The sequence below is a fragment of the Oncorhynchus kisutch genome, linkage group LG17 (assembly GCF_002021735.2).
Source record: "Oncorhynchus kisutch isolate 150728-3 linkage group LG17, Okis_V2, whole genome shotgun sequence".
Classification (NCBI taxonomy): domain Eukaryota; kingdom Metazoa; phylum Chordata; class Actinopteri; order Salmoniformes; family Salmonidae; genus Oncorhynchus; species Oncorhynchus kisutch.
In genome coordinates, this window is record NC_034190.2 from 71621651 (window position 1) to 71643224 (window position 21574).

The 21574-nt window shown below is 41.9% G+C and overlaps 3 protein-coding genes across 5 annotated transcripts; 1 reads left to right on the forward strand and 2 right to left on the reverse strand.

Annotated features, from left to right (window-relative positions):
• Positions 1–1731: 1731 nt before the first annotated feature.
• On the reverse strand, positions 1732–6607 carry LOC109908233 (ceramide-1-phosphate transfer protein-like). Its single transcript, XM_020506807.2, has 2 exons — positions 6253–6607; positions 1732–2820 (listed from the first exon to the last, which is right to left on the reverse strand). Exons 1-2 carry the CDS (start codon positions 6378–6380, stop codon positions 2298–2300), a joined length of 651 nt encoding a protein of 216 aa, XP_020362396.1. The 5' UTR covers positions 6381–6607; the 3' UTR covers positions 1732–2297.
• Positions 6544–15716, forward strand: ints11 (integrator complex subunit 11). Of its 3 annotated transcripts, none has more exons than XM_020506804.2 (17): positions 6544–6977; positions 7223–7320; positions 7449–7522; positions 7699–7927; positions 8215–8313; positions 8411–8445; positions 8538–8676; positions 8779–8843; positions 8979–9093; positions 10003–10086; positions 10181–10270; positions 10430–10592; positions 13886–13996; positions 14089–14150; positions 14398–14540; positions 14719–14848; positions 15291–15716. In XM_020506804.2, exons 1-17 carry the CDS (start codon positions 6950–6952, stop codon positions 15360–15362), a joined length of 1737 nt encoding a protein of 578 aa, XP_020362393.1. In that variant the 5' UTR covers positions 6544–6949; the 3' UTR covers positions 15363–15716. The 3 variants fall into 3 exon arrangements, with proteins under 3 accessions (XP_020362393.1, XP_020362392.1, XP_020362394.2); XM_020506803.2 differs by having other exon boundaries at positions 6574–6977; positions 8979–9168; XM_020506805.2 differs by having other exon boundaries at positions 6588–6977; positions 7454–7522; positions 8979–9168; positions 15291–15621.
• Positions 15717–16999: 1283 nt separating this feature from the next.
• Positions 17000–18822, reverse strand: LOC109908234 (lysophosphatidic acid receptor 6). Its single transcript, XM_020506808.2, has 2 exons — positions 18656–18822; positions 17000–18308 (listed from the first exon to the last, which is right to left on the reverse strand). Exon 2 carries the CDS (start codon positions 18214–18216, stop codon positions 17254–17256), a length of 963 nt encoding a protein of 320 aa, XP_020362397.1. The 5' UTR covers positions 18217–18308; positions 18656–18822; the 3' UTR covers positions 17000–17253.
• Between the last annotated feature and the right edge of the window lie 2752 nt (positions 18823–21574).

Here is a 21574-nt window from a genome sequence, read left to right on the forward strand (position 1 = left end):
AACACTTATGTGAGAATGCTATTCATTGACTACAGCTCTGCGTTCAACACCATAGTACCCTCAAAGCTCACCACTAAGCTAAGGATCTTGGTTCTAAACAGCTCCCTCCGCAACTGAATCCTGGACTTCCTAACAGGCCGCCCCCAGGTGGTGAGGGTAAGTAGCAACACATCTTCCATGCTAATCCTCAACATTGGAGCTCCACAGGGGTGCGTGCTCAGTCCCCTACTGTACTCCCTGTTCACCCACGACTGCATGGCCAGGCACGACTCCCAACACCCTCATTAAGTTTGCAGATGACAACGATGACACAGCCTATAGGGAGGAGGTCAGAGACCTGACCGTGTGGTGCCAGAATAACAACCTATCCCTCAACATAACCAAGACTAAGGAGATGATTGTGGACTACAGGAAAAGGAGGACCGAGCACGCCCCCATCTCCGGGTTGCTCTGGGATGATGCCTGGGTCCTCACTGAGGACAGTTGGTTGTCGGAGAGACTGAGCTTGGATTTCTTCTCCTCCACACCACTCAAAGACACCCTTCTCTGACGCCTTCTTCTCAATTGAGGGGAGGGGCTTGTATTTGTTCCAAGGGAAGGGAGGGTTGCTCAGGAACATTATCTAGGTAGTATGGGACTTCGTCCACACTCAGCTGGCTGTGATAGTGGGAAGGAGGCAGCGATTTGACCTGTTGTAGCCCATTGAAGGAGGCTTGGGGATCATTGGTGTGTCGTGGAAGCTGGCAGCCACATCCACGTTTGGAGTGAGGCTAAAGCTGGGTCGACAACGCCCTTTCGAGGACTTTGGCCTGGTCAAATGCATTCTTCTCCACAGGAGTAGAATGGTTTATATGCGACTCAACTCTGAAAGATGGGATAGTCAAGAGAGACCTGAAAATACATTGAAGTTTTTCCTCTACATTCTTTCTCATCATAGTCACTGTGATGGCATTCTTGCAGAAAGCCACTGGGTGTGCAGACTTTTGTACCATCACTGGTGAAATAAAACATGGCTAGCTAACTAACTATATGTCTGCTCATCGGGGTTGGAGCAAAAGCCTTCATACCCGGTAGCTGCTCAGGAGGAGACTGGCCACCCCTTTTGAGAGCACTGGCCAACTTGCAAGCTGAGCTAGCTAATCGTATTGACATGCCAGTGAGACAACATGTAACGTTGCTGCACTTGATTTCCTTGTTGACCAGTTACAGTAGCTAGCAAATTAGCTAGTGTTAGCTAGCTAAGCTGTCAGATCCAAGTAGCTAACAAAGAGAGGACATACTTGCCTCTAGAATAACCGTGCAAGATAAGAATAATAGCAAACATATCTGCAGCATACCTTGCATTTTAGCAGATAGATAAGTCTCGCTTTTGTTTGTCAACACTCCAGCGGGAAGTTGAGGCTTTTTCAGCAGGCAGCGTCACTCAAATTATCAACACAGCTATCGTTACCTTGACAACGCTGCTCGCCTCGCACGCTCGCACATCAACAGGTGCCCCCTGGTGCAAGCCAAGGAGCGTGCAGAATCAGTAGCATCCATTCCATTTCTATCACAACTGCCTCCAGTCCAGACAGAGATGTTTTGCACTGCGCAAGAACTGTAATTGAAACATTACACCACATTTAACACTAATATCCTTCTTCAATCTTAGGTTATATAACATCACGACAAAATGATAGAGATGCATAAATCATTGCAGAAATAGAACAAAAACAACATAGCTTAGGCCTATCATGTCACAGTGTATAATGTTTAACTTAATTCATAGTCAACAGAAAACATTTAAAACTGTAAAATAACTGGTTTATATTTCAAAAAATAAAATGTCTATCTTGAGATTTAACAAGACAGGCACACAACCTTTAAATCTGCTAGTGCATTTGTAATGATACAAAACCTACTTTGAGAGATAAACTATGATACATACTTAAAGTACATTAAGGAGAAAATGTAATGCCAGAAACGTGTGTTGAACAAAAACAGCACTGGAAGCCATAGAATTACATTTAGAAAGAAACCTATGGGTAATGTTGCCTTATATCATAATGTATAATGTACATATTATATACAATAATAATCCCCTCCTTATACACCATAAATGTTCACCAAGAAAAGATCCAGAGGCAGCATGGCTTGCCAGCATTGATGTGCTGGTTGGACCACTAGAGCTACAGTAGCTTGGTGGTCACAGATCGGTTCATGCAGTCTTACCAACTCCTATGAACAATTCCATTGGAGTTGGTAAGACACAAACAGATCTAGGACCACCAGGCTACTACTACAGTACTTTCTGCCTACTAGGGCAACTCCAGTATGTTGTTCTGGGCATAGAGGTCCTCTGTCACTTGGTATACCTCAGAGATGAGAGGCAGGGTGTCCCCTAGCACAGCCATCACCTGCTCTGGGCTACCTACATTCATCACATCAAAGAACGTAGCACGACCTGGGAGAGCCCAGAACGCTGTGCCGGCAGCCTTGCGGATGATCCATGCATGGTGCTGGGCGAGGGACTCATTATAGGCCTCAGAGCACATGACCGAGGTATTGCTGTCCTCAGTGCTGGTTTGTAGCCTCTCCAGGAATAGCTCCAGCCAGCGTAGGGCACGGTGCAGCCTCAGGAGGGTGCGGCAGCCGGACTCTGGGAAACTGCCTCTCTTGGTCAGGTCCACCAGTTGGCTGTCCAGTTCATACTTGACCATAGACTGGATGGTGACGTAGTGGGCCCCATTCTCACCATTCAGATGGTTGACCAGGATTTGGATCTTGTTGACAGCATCCTTGGAGATGAAGGAAAACACACTCCCCAGGCAGTTCATGAATCTGGAAATAAAGGACAATAAACACATTTTAATCATACATATAAAAGCCATTTTATTGGACTACCATGATGCATTCATATATAAGCCTACCCAACCCAAGTCTTCAAATATGTCATTATTCTAAATAACTTTATTTTGAAACAACCAGAATCATTTACACTGAGATAAATGACTTTTTTTAAGGATACCTAACTAGATTATGTGCATAAACTGATTAGTACGGCTTGCCAACTATGCCAGACTCAAGGATTTATTTACATTAGCCCAATGCCAAGGCTAAATCAAATTAAAGTGTATTGTGTGTATAAACAGTGTAACAAAAATGCAATGTACAGTAGTAGATACAGTATATTAAAATTAGCTATGTGAGAATACAGTAGACATATGAATATACATTGTGAAAAACTGTATAAATGAAACTGGAAATCAAAGTTTATTGGTCGTGTACACAGTTTAGCAGATGTTAAAGCAGGTGCAGCAAAATGCTTATCTTACTAGCTCCTAGCGAAGCAGTAAAATGTCAAACAAGTAAACAAAAAGGTTTTTTTTTATACAAAAAATTTAAATCAAGAAACGTAAGAATGAATCCAATTAACAACCCAAATAGCACTGCAACAGTAATCCAAATGCAATCTATATATGTGATTTTGTATGTTTGCCCACTGACAAAGAAATTATCAGTCTATAATTTTAATGGTAGGTTAATTTGAACAGTGAGAGACAGAATAACAACAAATAAATCCAGAAAAACGCATGTCAAAAATGTTATAAATTTATTTGCATTTTAATGAGGGAAATAAGTATTTCACCCCTCTGCAAAACATGACTTAGTACTTGGTGGCAAAACCCTTGTTGGCAATCACAGAGGTCAGACGTTTCTTGTAGTTGGCCACCAGGTTTGCACACATCTCAGGAGGGATTTTGCCCCACTCCTCTTTGCAGATCTTCCCCAAGTCATTAAGGTTTCGAGGCTGATGTTTGGCAACACGAAACTTCAGCTCCCTCCACAGATTTCCTATGGGATTAAGGTCTGGAGACTGGCTAGGCCACTCCAGGACCTTAATGTGCTTCTTCTTGAGCCACTCCTTTGTTGCCTTGGCAGTGTGTTTTGGGTCATTGTCATAATGGAATACCCATCCATAACCCATTTCAATGCCCTGGCTGAGGGAAGGAGATTCCCACCCAAGATTTGACAGTACATGGCCCCGTCCATCGTCCCTTTGATGCGGTGAAGTTGTCCTGCCCCCTTAGCAGAAAAACACCCCGAAAGCATAATGTTTCCACCACCATGTTTGACGGTGGGGATGGTGTTCTTGGGGTCATAGGCAGCATTCCTCCTCCTCCAAACACGGCGAGTTGAGTTGATGCCAAAGAGCTCCATTTCGGTCTCATCTGACCACAACACTTTCACCCAGTTGTCCTGAATCATTCAGATGTTCATTGGCAAACTTCAGACGGGCATGTATATGTGCTTTCTTGAGCAGGGGGACCTTGTGGGCGCTGCAGGATTTCAGTCCTTCACGGCATAGTGTGTTACCAATTGTTTTCTTGGTGACTATGGTCCCAGCTGCATTGAGATCATTGACAAGATCCTCCCGTGTAGTTCTGGGCTGATTCCTCACCGTTCTCATAATCATTGCAACTCCACGAGGTGAGATCTTGCATGGAGCCCCAGGCCGAGGGAGATGGACAGTTCTTTTGTGTTTCTTCCATTTGCGAATAATCGCACCAACTGTTGTCACCTTCTCACCAAGCTGCTTGGCGATGGTCTTGTAGCCCATTCCAGCCTTGTGTAAGTCTACAATCTTGTCCCTGACATCCTTGGAGAGCTCTTTGGTCTTGGCCATGGTGGAGAGTTTGGAATCTGATTGATTGATTGCTTCTGTGGACAGGTGTCTTTTATACAGGTAACAAACTGAGATTAGGAGCACTCCCTTTAAGAGTGTGCGCCTAATCTCTGCTCATTACCTGTATAAAAGACATCTGGGAGCCAGAAATCTTTCTGATTGAGAGGGGGTCAAATAGTTATTTCCCTCATTAAAAGGCAAATCAATTTATAACATTTTTGACATGCATTTTTCTGGATTTTTTTGTTGTTATTCTGTCTCTCACTGTTCAAATAACCCTACGATTAAAATTATAGACTGTTAATTTCTTTGTCAGTGGGAAAATGTACAAAATCAGCAGGGGATCAAATACTCCCCCCCTTCACTGTACAGTATATACACCGGATTAGTTTACACAAGATATACTAATAATGATATGTACAGCAGTAGACATATAACAGTCATGTCAAGAATCATGTATATAAATAAATATGTGGTGTGTATAAACAGTGTAACTAAAATGCAATAGTAGTAGAAATATTAGAATGAGCTATGTCGAGAATACAGTACTTAAATACACAATACAAAACCCTGTGGGAAAATGTTTTGAACAAGAATAGACTTTCAGAAGAAAGTTCTTTGTTTCTAGCTATTTTGAGTCTGTAATCAAACCCACCAATGCTGATGCTCCAGATACTCAACTCGTCTAAAGAAGGCCAGTTTTATTGCTTCTTTAATCACAACCACAGTTTTCAGCTGTGCTAACATAATTGCAAAATAGTTTTCTAATGATCAATTAGCCTTTTAAAATGATAAACTTGGATTTGCTAGCACAAAGTGTCATTGGAACACAGGAGTGATGGTTGCTGATAATGGGCCTCTGTATGCCTATGTAGATATTATTCCTTTTTTTTTTTTTTTTTTTAAATCGGCCGTTTCCAGCTACAATAGTGATTTACAACATTAACTGTGTCTACACTGTATTTCTGATCAATTTGATGTTATTTTATTGGACTATTTTTTGGGGCTTTTCTTTCATAAACAATGACATTTCTAAGTGACCCCAAACTTTTGAACGGTAGTGTAAATGTATGTGAAAAACCAGTATGTGAATAAAAAGGTGTGGATAGAAGTAGTTATATAGGATGAGTCGTGAATAGAATACAGTATATACATATAAAGTGGGTAGAACAATATGTAAACATTATTAAAGTGAGCAGTGTTCAATGGCTCTAGGTACATAGGGCAGCAGTCTAAGTTCCAGGGTAAAGTACAGGGTAGTAGATGGTTAGTAAGTGTCTAAGATGCATGGCAGGTTACTGGGCAGACTGTCTTGTGGTGACTGTTTAACAGTCGGATGGCCTGGAGGTAGAAGCTGTTTATCAGTCTTTTGGTCCCAGCTGATGCACCTGTACTGTCTCCGCTTTATAAATGATAGCGGTGTGAACAGACCATGTCTCGGGTGCCCAAGGTCCTCCTTAGGGGTCTTCTAGGCCTTGCTGTGACACCGGGTGCTGTAACGTTAGATGTCCTGGAGGGTAGGTAGTTTACCAGCTACCAGTAATTACCTGAGTATCTAGGCTTACTGTAGCATTTAAAAGACTTACCTTACGAGACCACGCCACCCTGCTACGTAATGCTCAAGGAATACTTCTTTGTGTTCAGAGAGGCATGACTTAAAAGTGTCAAGAACCTCTTGTAAAGTGAATTTCAGATCCTCCAATGCTACAGCCATGGCTACCCGGAAGTACGTCTAAAAATGAACAATAATTAAAGTAGCGATTTTAGAAGCTTGACTGGGTTCTATTTAACCTCTGATCTTTTATAACCGATAATAACACATTTCTACCAAAATTATGCATTCTGATAACCCCTTGCAGACCCTGTTTGTCCAGATAACCAAACCACAGTGCGCAGGTCTGCGCCGGTCCGAAGCGCGTGAGAACTGCAGTTCCAAAGAGAGTCGATAATGGCGCGTGAAGTGCGTTGTAAAACAGTAGAAGAACCGTCACTAGTAGCACTAGCAAAAACACACGCTGCTACCCCATCGTTCAAAAACAAAACAGCTTCTGGCAGCCATTTATCCAGCGAGCTAAATATTTTTTATTTTTCTTTAGAGGAGGCTTTATCCACCACAATTTAGCCGCTAGTGTCACCTAGTTGGCACGTCTACGTTTTAATTTCTAGCTAATTAACCAGCTAGCTAGTAGCTACTTGAACTAGCTAACGCTAGTAAAGTTAGCTAACTTTAGAGTTCTAGGTAGCTACTTTATCGACCACATTTAGTTTGAATACCCAGCCAGGATGCCTGAGATAAAAGTGACACCACTGGGTAAGTATCACATTTTTATCTGCATGCACGGGCAGACATTTCTCCCAAACATGAAATAATGACTGTTGCGCATGCATAGGGTCGTTACAATATATTAGAGCAGATCAATGGTGGTAACGTTACTCTCTTTGATTATAACGTAACATGAAGAACTTCCAATCTTGAAGCTCAGCTAAGCGACATGTTGTGAAATTAACATGGATGAGATGTTCATTTGTGTATCTCATCCTCTTGTTTCCTCTCAGGTGCTGGACAAGATGTTGGCCGTAGCTGCATCCTTGTCTCTATTGGGGGCAAAAACATTATGCTTGACTGTGGGATGCACATGGGCTTCAATGATGACGTAAGTAGATCCACAGGGTGCTAATAAGTATGCAATAATATGTCAGTAGATCCACTGTTCTCAATTTGACAGTCAAATACACTTTAGGTTCCTTTGGTGTTCTGTTATTGTGCCATTGTTCTTTTCAGAGAAGATTCCCAGATTTCTCTTACATAACACAACAAGGACGCCTGACAGAATTCTTGGACTGTGTAATTATCAGGTTTGTGGTCTTTATATGGCACTTATATATATCTAGGTACTACTCTTCTCTTCAGCAAGAGAAACAACCTTATCAGGCTCAACACAAAGATAGCTTTCTCCCGCTCAAGGGCATTCTATCTTTTGATTGATTTTATCTTCTATATTTTAACTGATTACTCACACTAACTCTCCTAGTCATTTCCACTTGGACCACTGTGGTGCTCTGCCGTACATGAGTGAGATGGTGGGCTACGATGGCCCCATCTACATGACCCACCCCACCAAGGCCATCTGCCCTATCCTGCTGGAGGACTTCAGGAAGATCACTGTGGACAAGAAGGGCGAAACCAACTTCTTCACATCCCAGATGATCAAGGACTGCATGAAGAAAGTAGTCCCTTTGAACCTCCACCAGACTGTCCAGGTATACAGTCCTGATATGTACCTTTTTAATTGATTAAGTCAGGTCTTAGAAGTACTCCAAGTGTAGCCTGGTTCCATATCTATTTGTGTGGTCTTGCCAACTCCCATGGTCATTGTTTGGTATGACAATGATCATAGTAGTTGGCAAGACAGAACAAACAGACCTGGAACCAGGCTACTCCAAGGGTATAATGCATTACTTTCTCAATGATGGCCAAGAAACCACATTTGGAGGTAGTATTAGGGTATGGAATGATGTATTGCGTTCATTCTGTCATGGTTGCTTAGGTGGATGATGAGCTGGAGATCAAGGCTTACTATGCAGGCCACGTCCTAGGTGCTGCTATGGTGCAGATCAAAGTAGGATCTGAGTCTGTGGTCTACACTGTGAGTATTAGCCTATTAATAGAACTGGGCTTATTATTGATCAATGCATGAATCATGTGATTTCTTTGAAGTAACTTATCCTTACTTGCTTTTGCAGGGTGACTATAACATGACGCCAGACAGACATTTAGGGTAAGTGGTGATTTATTGTGTGTTTCGTGCAACATTATTTAGAATCATGCCTATGTGTTCTATAATAAACCATTTGTATTTTGTTGTCATAGGGCTGCGTGGATCGATAAGTGTCGGCCAGACATCCTCATCTCAGAGTCCACCTACGCCACCACCATCCGTGACTCCAAGAGGTGCAGGGAGAGGGACTTCCTGAAGAAAGTACACGAGACAGTGGAGAGAGGGGGGAAGGTGAGGGCCACCATACAGGTTTCTTCTGTCCATATTTCTGTCCATATACATTCTGTCTCTCCAGTACTCGTGTCCTAAAGGATTAAATGTTGTGCCTCTCAGGTTCTGATTCCGGTCTTTGCCTTGGGTAGAGCTCAGGAATTGTGCATTCTATTGGAAACATTCTGGTAAGGTTTCTTTTCCAAATTCGATTAGCATTAGTTTAGCTAGTGTTCTTTTTTTAAGACGATGTTCATTTTGTGTCTTGATGGCTGGATAAGCAATCGGGGAATGATGTAAAAGCCTCTCCTCTCCTTCCACAGGGAGCGGATGAACATGAAAGCGCCCATCTACTTCTCCACGGGGCTCACAGAGAAAGCCAATCACTACTACAAACTCTTCATCACCTGGACCAATCAGAAGATCAGAAAAACCTTTGTACAGAGAAACATGTTTGAGTTCAAACACATTAAGGCCTTTGATCGCTCCTACGCAGACAATCCTGGACCAATGGTGGAGAAACATCACCATCATATTTGCATGCTACTACTAAAACCTTGTTTACAGTTGGAACCGTTTAATGTTTAGGCATTGATATGCTTTAGATAAAGACAAGTCCAATGATTTGTCCATTATAGAAGCTATTCTTCTTACCCCAGTGAATATTCTACATAGTCACTGGAGACCCGTTGTCTAAAAAGTAAAACATCTGACGCACACCCAAAAATGTTTGTGAGGATGCTGACTAATGGAGAGTAAACTATATAAAAATCCAGAGCATACTATATTCTCCCAAAAATGTCATGGGTAATGTTTTTTTTTTAAACAGGTGTATCCAGGTGAAAGCTATGATCTGTTATCGATGTCACCTTTTAAATCCACTTCAATTAGTGTAGAAGACAGGTTAAAGAAAAAAATGAGACATGGATTGTGTGTGTGCCATTCAGAGGGTGAATGGGCAACACAAAAGATTTAAGTGCCTTTGAACGGGATATGGTAGTAGGTGCCAGGCGCACTGGTTTGAGTGTGTCAAGAACCGCAACGCTGCTGGGTTTTTCACGTTCAACAGTTTCCCGTGTGTCAAGAATGGTCCACCACCCAAAGGACATCCAGCCAACTTGACACAACTGTGGGAAGCATAGGAGTCAACATGGGCCGTCATCTCTGTGGAACACTTTCAACAGAGTTCATGTCCCTACGAAAGGCAAAAGGGGGTGCAACTCAATATTAGGAAGGTGTTACTAATGTTTTCTACACTCAGTGTAGAGTGTGCAACTTTATTGATTTTATAGTTTTTATGAATGGCATTGTTGAAATAACACTACTGAAATGTGTGTGTTCCCTCAGGTGGTCTTTGCCACCCCAGGAATGCTGCATGCTGGTCAGTCTCTACAGATATTCAAGAAGTGGGCTGGCAACGAGAAGAATATGGTAAGTCCTATTTGAGATATGGCATTTATGGAGCAGTGTGTTTTTTGTGAAATTGGGCGAAAATCAATTCTACTTTTAATTTTCTGTTACTCAGATCATCATGCCAGGGTATTGTGTGCAAGGTACCATCGGACACAAGATCCTGAATGGTCAAAAAAAACTGGAGATGGAGAATAGACAAACGGTAATGCAAGATAGTATTTGATTCTATTTAACTTCATGTATATTCATGATTTTACTGCAGTAATTGATATCAAATGGACAAAGTGAAATTGAGAGATGTGAGCCGGGCTGTTGTCATTTGTCTGCTGACCCTTGACTTTGCCATCTGTGACCCCTGCAGTTGGAGGTGAAGCTGCAGGTGGAGTACATGTCGTTCAGCGCCCATGCAGACGCTAAGGGCATCATGCAGCTCATCCGCATGGCAGAGCCTCGCAACATGCTGCTGGTGCACGGAGAGGCCAAGAAGATGGAGTTCCTCAAGGACAAGATCGAGCAGGAGTTCAGTGAGTGACACCTGGATGTCCTTTTAACACTATTTACTTCAAGAATGTTAGGGCTTCAGAGAGAAGCATATATATACTGTACCAGTGGTTCCCTCACTTTTTATAGTCCTGTACCCCTTCAAACATTCAACCTCCAGCTGCGTACCCCCTCTAGCACCAGGGTCAGCGCACTCTCAAATGTTTTTTGCCATCATTGTAAGCCTGCCACACACACACTATACGATACATTTATTCAACATAAGAATTTGTGTTTTTGTCACAACCCAGCTCGTGGGAAGTGACAAAGAGCTATAGGACCATGGCACAAATAATAATATCATAATAATCAATCATTTTGCTCTTTATTTAACCATCTTACATTTAAAACCTTATTTGTTCATTGAAAATTGTGAATAACCACAGGTTAATGAGAAGGGTGTGCTTGAAAGGATGCACATAACTGCAACATTGTATCGGAGAGAGTCTATCTTAAATCATTTTCTACACACAGTCAGTGCCTGTATTTAGTTTATGCTAGTGACGCTTGAGAATCAACTCTCACATAGGTACGTGGTTTCAAAGGGCATCTGTGTCTTAACAGCGCGATTTTCCAAGGCAGGATACTCTGAACACAGCCCGATCCTTAAATCTGGCAGTGGCTTCTGATTAAATAACATTTTCACAGAACCGCTTGTTTCGATGAGTCTCTCTTGTTCAGATATCGGTAAGTGGACTGGAGGCAGGGCATGAAAGGGATAACGAATCCAGTTGTTTGTGTCATCCATTTCTGGAAAGTACCTGCGTAATTGCGCACCAACTCACTCAGGTGCTTCACTATATCACATTTGACATTGTCCGTAAGCTTGAGTTCATTTGCACACAAAATCATACAATGATGGAAAGACCTGTGTTTTGTCCTTGTTAATGCAGACAGAGAAGAGCTCTAACTTCTTAATCATAGCTGCGGAGAGTCCCTGTAATCCTAGATTTAGATTGTTCAGGCGAGGAAAAAACATCACCCAGATGGGCCAGTCGTGTGAGAAACTCATCATCATGCAAACTGTCAGACGAGTGGAAAATTATGGTCCGTAAAAAGAACTTGAAGCTTGTCTGTCAATTGTTAAAAAACGTGTCAATACTTTGCCCCTTGATAACCAGCGCACGTTGTAAAATGTATGTTGTTAAAGTGCTACATGGCCGCTTCCCATATCATTGCATAGTGCAGAAAATACACGAGAGTACAGGGGCCTTGCTTTAACAAAGTTAACCATTTTCACTGTAGTGTCTAAAACGTCTTTCAAGCTGTTAGGCATTCCCTTGGCAACAAAAGCCTCTCGGTGGGTGCTGCAGTGTCCCCAAGTGGCATCAGGAGCAACTGCTTGCACGCGCGTTACCACTCCACTATGTCTCCCTGCCATGGCTTTTGCGCCATCAGTACAGATACCAACACTTCTTGACCACCAAAGTCCATTTGATGTCACAAAGCTGTCCAGTACTTTAAAAATATTCTTTCCTGGTTTGCAGAATAGGATGTTTCCTTAATTGACCCCCCATAAACATAACAGACATATACCAGGAGCTGTGCCTGGCCTGCCAAGTCTGCTGTAATGCATTGAATTCACTGGCTTGTATGCAAAGCAGTAATTGTTTCAAAACATCTCCTGCCATGTAACTGATGCATCGTGAAACAATAGTATGGGGCTTGCCTGTCCAAGCCACTCGGTAGCTCACCATATAAGACGCTTCTAATACCTTCTTATTCATGATATCTGTTGCTTTTATACATGTCTTACTACTGGAAAGGTGTCTTAATTCTCGCTCCAAAAACTCTTGTGGCTTGTTTTTCAAATTGTCATGTTTTGTTTCTAAATGTCTGCACAATAGTGAATTTTTTTATTTATTGAGTTGTGAGATAATACTTTTCCACATATAACACAATGTGGCTGAGAAAAGGCACGACTCCCAATATAAGTGTACCCCAAATCAATGTAGTTCTCATCATATTTGCGCCTCTTCGATGGTCAAACGTCCCTGTCTATTGTTCGTTGCTTTCCTGGGTAAGGGGGCAGTAGCTCTTCGGCTGCATCAGATTCACTGTCAGTGTCCATGCTAGCTGGGCTAACAGCAAATGTAGAATTACTGATGCTAGCATTGGATGTGCTCGTGGAAGCAGAACAACTTGTGTCGTCGACAGGTGCAGGTCTAGTACTGTAGTACTGCTGGTAGTACTTTTTTAAAATCCATTTTCGAGCAAATGGAATGAGCAGCAGTTTGGCTTCATTGGTGCGTAAAACCCTGGGGATATTATTTATTATAATAATTTTTTAAAACCTTTTTTAAACTAGGCAAGTCAGTTAGAACAAATTCTTATTTACAATGGCAGCCTAGGAACTGCCTTGTTCAGGGGTAGAACGACAGATTTTTATCTTGTCAGCCTGGGGATTCGATCTAGAAACCTTTCGGTTACTGGCACAATGCTCTAACTACTAAGCTACCTGCCGCCCCATGACATTGTGTTGTTATTTCACATGACTGGGCAATGGGCGCAGCTGTGGCTGGGCCTGGGAGGACATAGGCCCACCCACTTGGGAGCCAGGCCCACCCACTGGGGAGCCTGGCCCAGCCAATCAGAATGAGTTATTCCCCACAAAAGAGCTTTATTACAGAGAAATATTCCTCAGCTCCATTCCCCCCTTTATGGTAGAGAAATTAACATACAATTCTCTGGCTACAGCTCTGGTACTGCAGTCAACACTCCAATTGCACACTCCCTCAAAACTTGAAACATCTGTGACATTGTGTTATGTGACACAAATTCACATTTTAGAGTGGCCTTTTATTGTTCCCCGCACAAGGTGCACCTGTGTAATAATCGTGCTGTTAATCAGCTTCTTGATATGCCACACCTGTCAGGTGGATGAATTATCTTGGCAAAGGAGAAATGTTCGCTAACAGGGATGTAAAACTAATTTGTGCACAAAATTGGAACAACATGTGCGTATGGAACATTTCTGGGATCCTTTATTTCAGCTCATGAAACATGGGACAGACACTTTACATGTTGCGTTAATATTTTTGTTCAGTGTAGAATTGCATTATGTGCCAAATAGGTTTGAGGATCTTGTTAGGAGCACTGGGTAGTGTAGCACAGTGTAGCAAAGTGTTATGCAACAGAAAATTAAAATCTGTATTCTTATTGGACAAGTAAGTGCATGTTCAACCTCCCTCTTTTTAACTCCATTTGAAAAAAATGATCTCCCTACTGAACACAGCTCTGGTATTATGCCTCATTCGTCTTTCTTTGTGAATGACAGCCATCAACTGCTTCATGCCAGCCAACGGTGAGACGACCACTGTGATCACCAACCCCAGTGTCCCAGTAGACATCTCACTCAACCTGCTCAAGAGGGAGATGGCCCTTGGAGGTATTGTTCAGTACATCTTAGTCAATCTTGATCTAGCTCACTCTCCCAGTTAATGTGTCTGTTATTCACTGTTTGACTGCTATGCGCCACAGGCCCCTTACCTGACCCGAAAAAGCCTCGTACCATGCACGGGACCCTGATCATGAAGGATAATGTAAGTTCTGAATTCCACCAACTGCCATTCATACAACGTAGTGATACTCTGATTTATATATTTATGATAGAAAACTTAACTATGGCCTTGCCTAGCTAATTCCGATATGCTAGTAATTCAAGTAGTTTTTTCTCTGCCTTTGGCCTTGCCTTGTGAGTGACCTCTTGTTGCCCCGTGTTCCGCTCTCTCTTTCTCTCTCTCTCCCCCGTGTTCTACCCTTTCCCTCCTGTGTTTCCCCTGGGTGTAGAGTCTTCGTCTGGTCTCTCCAGAACAGGCTCTCAAGGAGTTGGGCCTCAACGAGCACCAGCTCCGCTTCACCTGCCGAGTACAACTCCAGGACCCACACAGTGACCCCGACACTCTCAGCAGAATCTACACACACCTCAAGAGGTACCGTAAGACCGAGTTTACAATTTTTATTGTGTTTTCAAGTTCTTATTTGGTTAAAGCTTGGCTGTAAAAGGCACATAGTTTGTTTGATCTGTATTCACAGTACTCAGGTCTGATCCACTAACACACCTTCATATAATAATATTAATTACTATTTTCTTCTCTGTCTCTGTTCTAGTGTGCTGAAAGGTTATACCATCCAGCACCTCCCAGATGGGACCGTCATGGTGGAGTCCATTGTGATCAAGGTGTCCTCCTCAGCTGAAGAGCCCAACACCAAGGTGCTGCTCCTCTCCTGGAGCTACCAGGTAAGGAGGGCGGCTGTTGAAAATGAGTGTGAGCTATTGTGACGGACCACAGTGTCTGCTTAGCAGTATAGTTTCCTCCCTGTCTGGGTACACTGTCCGTACAACGGATCGAACTAGGGTCCTCTGCCTCACAAACGCACGTGTCTACACATTCGACAACATACTAGCCATTTACGCCACTGAAAAGCTAGCAATTCAGTGATGGGGGGGGGGGGGCATTTCAAACTGTGGAGTGAGCTTACGGTCCAATCTGAACTACAGTATGTAACACTGTACACACTAAGGTGTAGGCCACAACCTTGGAGGGCCTGTGGGTGGGTTTCTATACTGAATGGCACAAGTCACTGTCACTATGTCTTGTGACGCACTTCTAGTTAACCAAAACCAATCCAAATCCTTTTATCCTATGTTTATTTCAACACAAATTATGTGTTATTTGTAGGATGAAGATCTGGGGAGCTTTCTGTCTACTCTGCTGAAGAAAGGACTTCCATCAGGGCTGTCTTCAATGTGACGTAGTTCAGATTGGTGGCAGGGGGCAGAGTGTTGGGCCAGTAATCGAAAGGTCGCTGGTTTGAATCTTTGAACCGAGTAGGTGAAACATTTTTCTGTGCCCTAATTGCTCCTGTAAATCTCTCTGGATAAGAGTGTCTGCTAAATGACTCAAATGTAAACGATCCCAATGTGTAGCTTACTGTAAAGGTTAGTTTCAATGTTGTACAAAGCTGATTTGAATCAATCTTTTTATAAGAATAAAGTGTTACTGAACTTTATTTATATTGATATAATCCAAGTCACTAATTGTTAATACGCAACAATCAAGTAATTGCATTGTCATTTTGTGAGCTCTTAAAGGTCCAGTGCAGCAGTTTTTATCTCGATATCAAATCATTTCTGGGTAATAATAAAGTACCTCCCTGTGAATGTTTTAAATTAAAATGGTAAAAAAATTAACAAAAATAGCTTATTAGCAAAGAGCAATTTCTCAAGCAAGCAAGTTTGGGGTCACTTAGAAATGTCCTTGTTTTTTAAAGAAAAGCACTTTTTTTTTGTCCATTAAAATAACATCAAATTGATCAGAAATACAGTGTAGACATTGTAATGTTGTAAATGACTATTGTAGCGGGGAAACGGCAGATGTAAAAATAAATGGAATATCTACATAGGCGACCAGAGGGCCTATTAGCAATCATCACTTCTGTGTTCCAATGGTACGTTGTGTTAGCTACAAGGGTAATTTATCATTAGAAAATCATTTTGCAATTATGTTAGCACAGTTGAAAACTTGTTCTGATTAAAGAAGCAAGTCCTCAACTCGCAGCTTCATTAAATTGTACCTGCAAAACACCAGTCTCAATGTCAACAGTGAAGAGGCAACTGGGATGCTGGCCTTCTAGGCGGAGTTACAAAGAAAAAGCCATATCTCAGACTGGCCAATAAAAAGAAAACATTAAGATAGGAGAAAGAACAGACACTGGACAGAGGAACTCTCCCTAGAAGGCCAGCATCCCTGTGTTGCCTCTTTACTGTTGATGTTGAGACTGGTGTTTTGTGGGTACTATTTAATGCAGCTGCCAGTTGAGGACTTGTGAGGCATCTGTTTCTCAAACTAGACACTGACGGGAGTAGTACACAGCGTTGTATGAGATCTTCAGTTTCTTGGTAATTTCCCTTTATGGAATAGCCTTCATTTCTCAGAACAAAAATAGACTAACGAGTTTCAGAAGAAAGTTATTTTGTTTCTGGCCATTTTGATTCTGTAATCGAACCCACAAATGCTGATGCTCCAGATACTCAACTAGTCTAAAGAAGGCCAGTTTTATTGCTTCTTTAATCAGAACAACAGCTGTGCTAACATAATTGCAAAATGGTTTTCTAATGATCAATTAGCCTTTTAAAATTATAAACTTGGATTAGCTAAGATAACGTGCCATTGGAACACATGAGTGATGGTTGCTGATAGTTTCCAGCTACAGTAGTAATTTACAACATTAACAATGTCTACACTTTATTTCTGATCAAATTGATATTTTAATAGACAAATGTGATTTTCTTTCAAAAACAAGAACATTTCTTAGTGACTGCAAACTTTTGAACTGTGTGTCAGTTAAATATCACACACACAGTACCAGTCAAAAATGTACACACCTACTCATTCCAGGGTTTTTCTTTATTTGTACTCTTTTCTACATTGTAGAATAATAGTGAAGACATCAAAACTATGAAATAACACATAAGGGAAGATGTAAATGCTATATTTACATGGCGTACATGTAAAGGTATACAAAATAATTGGTGGTTTACAGTACACGGTAAGGAAAACAATGCTTCACCACGAGCCTTCAGAGTTTATCAGCGGAACATAAAATGCATGTCATTTTCATTAGTCAGAGCAAGCAAAAGCATCACGGTCTCACAGCGATGGTGTAGACTCCCATGGTCCTCCTATCCCACAGCCATCTGAACCTGGCCTTGGAGGGACTCCACTTACAGTGACTGGTGGTGAAGTAGTAGAGCAGGGGGTCCAGACAGCTGTTGAGGCTGACGAGGGCCATTGTCACTCGCCGGGCATTGTAGATGGCGTTTGCATAGGGACAGTGCTGGATGACCCCTAGACGGCGGAGCAGATGCAGGAAGTGAACCACGTGGTAGGGCAGGAAGCAGAGTAGGGTGATAACTAGGATTGTGTAGATGACCCTCAGGGCTCCGCGGGCTGTGTTGGTCCGGATGAGAGCGATGCGCCGCGCCACCAGAGGGTAACACACCAGGATGACCACAGAGGGCAGTAGCGAGCCGACGACGAGACTGAATATGCTGTATGGCACCAGACGCCTGGCCCACTCTTTCTGGGAGAAGTTTTCAAAGCAGCTACAGTGCTGGCTGTCCAGAGGTCCCACTAGGATGAAGGCCAGAACAGCTGCCCCCGCCACCACCCACACTGCTGCACTCACCAGTACAGTGCAACGTGAGTTCCGGAGCCTCAGATAAGTGTGAGGATAGGCGACGGCCACATATCGATCCACACAGATACAGGTCATGAAGGCGATGCTGATGTAGATGTTGGCGAAGAACAGTGTTCCTGTGATGCTGCAGGCCACATCTCCGAATACCCAGTCATTGCTGTTGCGGTGGTAGTGGATCTTGAAGGGCAGGGTGCAAAGGAAGGTGGTGTCAGCGAGGGCCAGGTTAATGACAAACACATTAGAGGAGGTGCGGGGAGTTATCTTGAAGATGAACACATAGAGGGCTCCCACGTTGCCTGGCAGGCCCAGTGCCATCACCAGACTGTAGACGACTGGGAAGAAGTAGAACTGATAGTCTCTGGGGGTACTACAGTTGTCAGTTCCATCTCCAACAGATGTATTCATTGTTTCAGGTCTGGTTTGGTTATCAAAAGGAGCTTGTATGTGACAGAACTAGTGGAAAGTAGATTTCTGCTTTCCCTTGCTAATGATGCAACCTGTGGGGGAAGTGTTCAGTCAGATTATTAAGCTGTTCTGTAAAAGTTGCGATATCACTGTTGCTGTTTTACAGGCAATGTTTATCACATCCTATCATCTGCTAGCTTGACATGTGCAATAACTTGCCAATATAATCAGAATTGTAGAAGCTTCCATTGTAAGAAAAAAAAGTTGCTGTTTTAATGATCTAAATTCACTTATGGTAATTGAATTGAAATGATCAAGATGTTTTTCCGCTTATGAACCTCATGACTGTTCTGTGACTAGGCTACAATTCTTTAACTATGACCAAATAATGTAAAGTGTGTTGGTAAAAGATGGTATGTTTAAAGAAAAAAGTACTTACAAAGTTTGTGAAGAACTCTTCAAAAAAGTCAAACTACTACAGTAGGCTACTTCACGTGAACACTAATCAAACACATTGTCTGTTTTCCCCCCTTCACCTTCATATATGAGCTGATGTCACAGGGGTTGGAAAATCTTTGTTAGCTCTGGGGCGCTGCTTGGTGCCGAATGAAGGCACACAGGAAACTGTCAGTATATGCATTTTGCTCTTCAGTGTGGTTTGTATCAGACACCCACCATCCTGTCAAGGAAAGTGTTGCTCTGTTATTTTAAGTTGAAGGTGTTAGAAGAGACATCATTTATAACAGTATACGGCTAGCTATCAACACATAGAAGCAAGCCTTTGTCACAAAGTCAGTTTAAGACTGACAATCTGAGTTTGTTTTTCCTTGACATAATATTAAATCATCTTCTTGGAGAAATGTTTTAACTTGCATGCTACTAATGATAGTTTATTGGCTCCTTGATACGTTACTGTACTTCACTAGAGGTTGTGTCCTCACTAAATTATGCTAAGCTTGCCAAATTGATTTTTAGGTTTACTTCAACATCTTGGTACGTATGTAGAAACATACATAAAGTATGATGTCACACTATAAAACAGGTGAGAAATGATCAGCCTAACTAGGACAGTGCACCATTAAGTCATGAACAACAAACTGGCATACAACTAAAGCCTTATTTATGTATTAAGTGATAAAGAGTGTCCGTTTGAGAGCTCTTGCCAAGAAAGGTGACCTGTAGAGTGGCTTTTCAAAAAAAATATTGTCTTGGCTTTAACTCAGTGTAGTGTGTTTATTATGATGCTATTCTGGGTGTCTTGACTCTTCTTTAACGCTGGGGGGCGCTTAACACAAACCAAATGTCCCTTACTGCTGGTCATATCATAGCCTGCAGCATAGCAACAAGCCATATCCACAGATTGTAAAGTGAAATTCTAAAGCATGATTATTGAGCACGGATTTTGATCCCAAATGTATTTGCTGTTAGGGGCTTTATGGGTGCTAATGTGTTTTAGTTTTTGTATTGTCTAGGTTTTTTTGTATATCTAGGTGTTTATGTCTATGGTTGCCTAGATTGGTTCAATCAGAGGCAGCTGTTTATCGTTGACTCTGATTGGGGACCATATTTAGGTAGCCATATGCCTTGGGTATTTTGTGGGTTGTTATTCTATGTTTAGTTGACTGTTCTGCACTAGCCATATTAGCGTCACTGTTCGTTTTGCTCAGTGTTCATTCTTTAATTAAAGATGATGTATGCTTACCACGCGTCTCCTCATTATGAGGACTGTGACAGATTGACTCTAAAGCAGGTGCCAAAAATAAACACCTAATCAAATTGGGAGGGGGGGGGGGGGGGTCTGAAAACGACATTTACTAACCATTTCCTTCCCTTGTTGATCTGTAAACTGTCTCTTTCCCATTACAAATACCTATGTATCTGACATTTTGGGAGGCTACTTGGGTTATCTGTCCTTCAGTCAGAAAGAGGATAGAGGAATGTGTTCTACTGGAGCAGGTGTTATGGAGTTTGTTATTCTTTCACAAAAGTAGCATCCCTGCATGCTGCACCCCCATGTGTCTGTCTTACATAAGCGTCCTCCATCGCTTCATGGCCTAAAATTAGACTTGCTCAAATCAAGGCCTCTCTCTCTCATCCCTTGCTCCATTTCTTCCTCTGAGACCAAAGCCTTTCCTGTCCTTCCACATTCAGAGCTTTTCGAAAGCTGTTGAGTCAGCAGACTGATTTGAACACTTGGGGTGAGATATTAGAAGGAAACTTCTTGCATGATGAGACCATGCAGAGAAAGAGAGAGATAAATCCCTGCACCTCTGGACATACTGTACATAGATCCATAGGCACAAAGCAGTGGTGTAAAGTACTTAAGTAACAATACTTTAAAGTACTACTTAAGTCGTTTTTGGGGGGTATCTATACTTTATATTTTGACAACTTTTACTCCACTACATTCCTAAAGAAGATAATGTCATTTTTACTTTATATTTTCCCTGACACCCAAAAGTACTTGTTCAATTTTGAATATTTAGCAGGACAGGAAAATGGTCCAATTCACGCACTTATCAAGAGAACATCCTTGGTCATCCCCACTGCCTCTGATCTGGCGGACTCACTAAACACATACTTCGTGTCTGAGTGCTGGTGTGCCCCTGGCTATCTGAAAAAATACAAATAACATGCTGTCTGGTTTGCTTAATATAAGAAATTTGAAATGATTTATACTTTTACTTTTGATACTTAAGAATATTTGAGCAATTATATTTGCTTTTGATATTTAAAGAGCAACTGCCTTTAAAAAGCAACAACAAATCGAAGAGCTGTGGTGATTGCTCTCAATCCAATAGTATAGACAGTAAGACAGACCTGCCCAGCATCCCGACATTGTTACATAAGCAAACACGTCGCATATTTTTTTACTTGAGAAATACTGCACCAAACACATTAGTTATATGTAAAATTGCGAAACTAAAACATCATCGGCAGAAATGTCAAAATTAATGACAGATTTCTTGAGTAATCTTAGATTAATTTGGGGGATTTTGAGAAAGTGAACAAAACTTTCAAGTCTACAGTCTCTCATGGGGGACAAACATCATTAACCAAACGCGGAATGGGTCAGGAAACACACCTCCAAGTCTGAAATCTCGTATTTCTAATGACCAACAGAAAAATACACGTGCCAATCGGCGTGTTCCGTGGCTCTTTAAGTATATTTAAAAGCAAATATTTTTAGACTTTCACTCAAGCAATATTTTACTGGGTGACTCACTTGAGTCATTTTCTATTAAGATATCTTTACTTTTACTCAAGTATGAAAATTGGTTACTTTTTCCACCACTGACAAAAAGAGCTGACATTTTATGTACATCATCAATTCATTGGGTCCTTTTATTCAGACAAC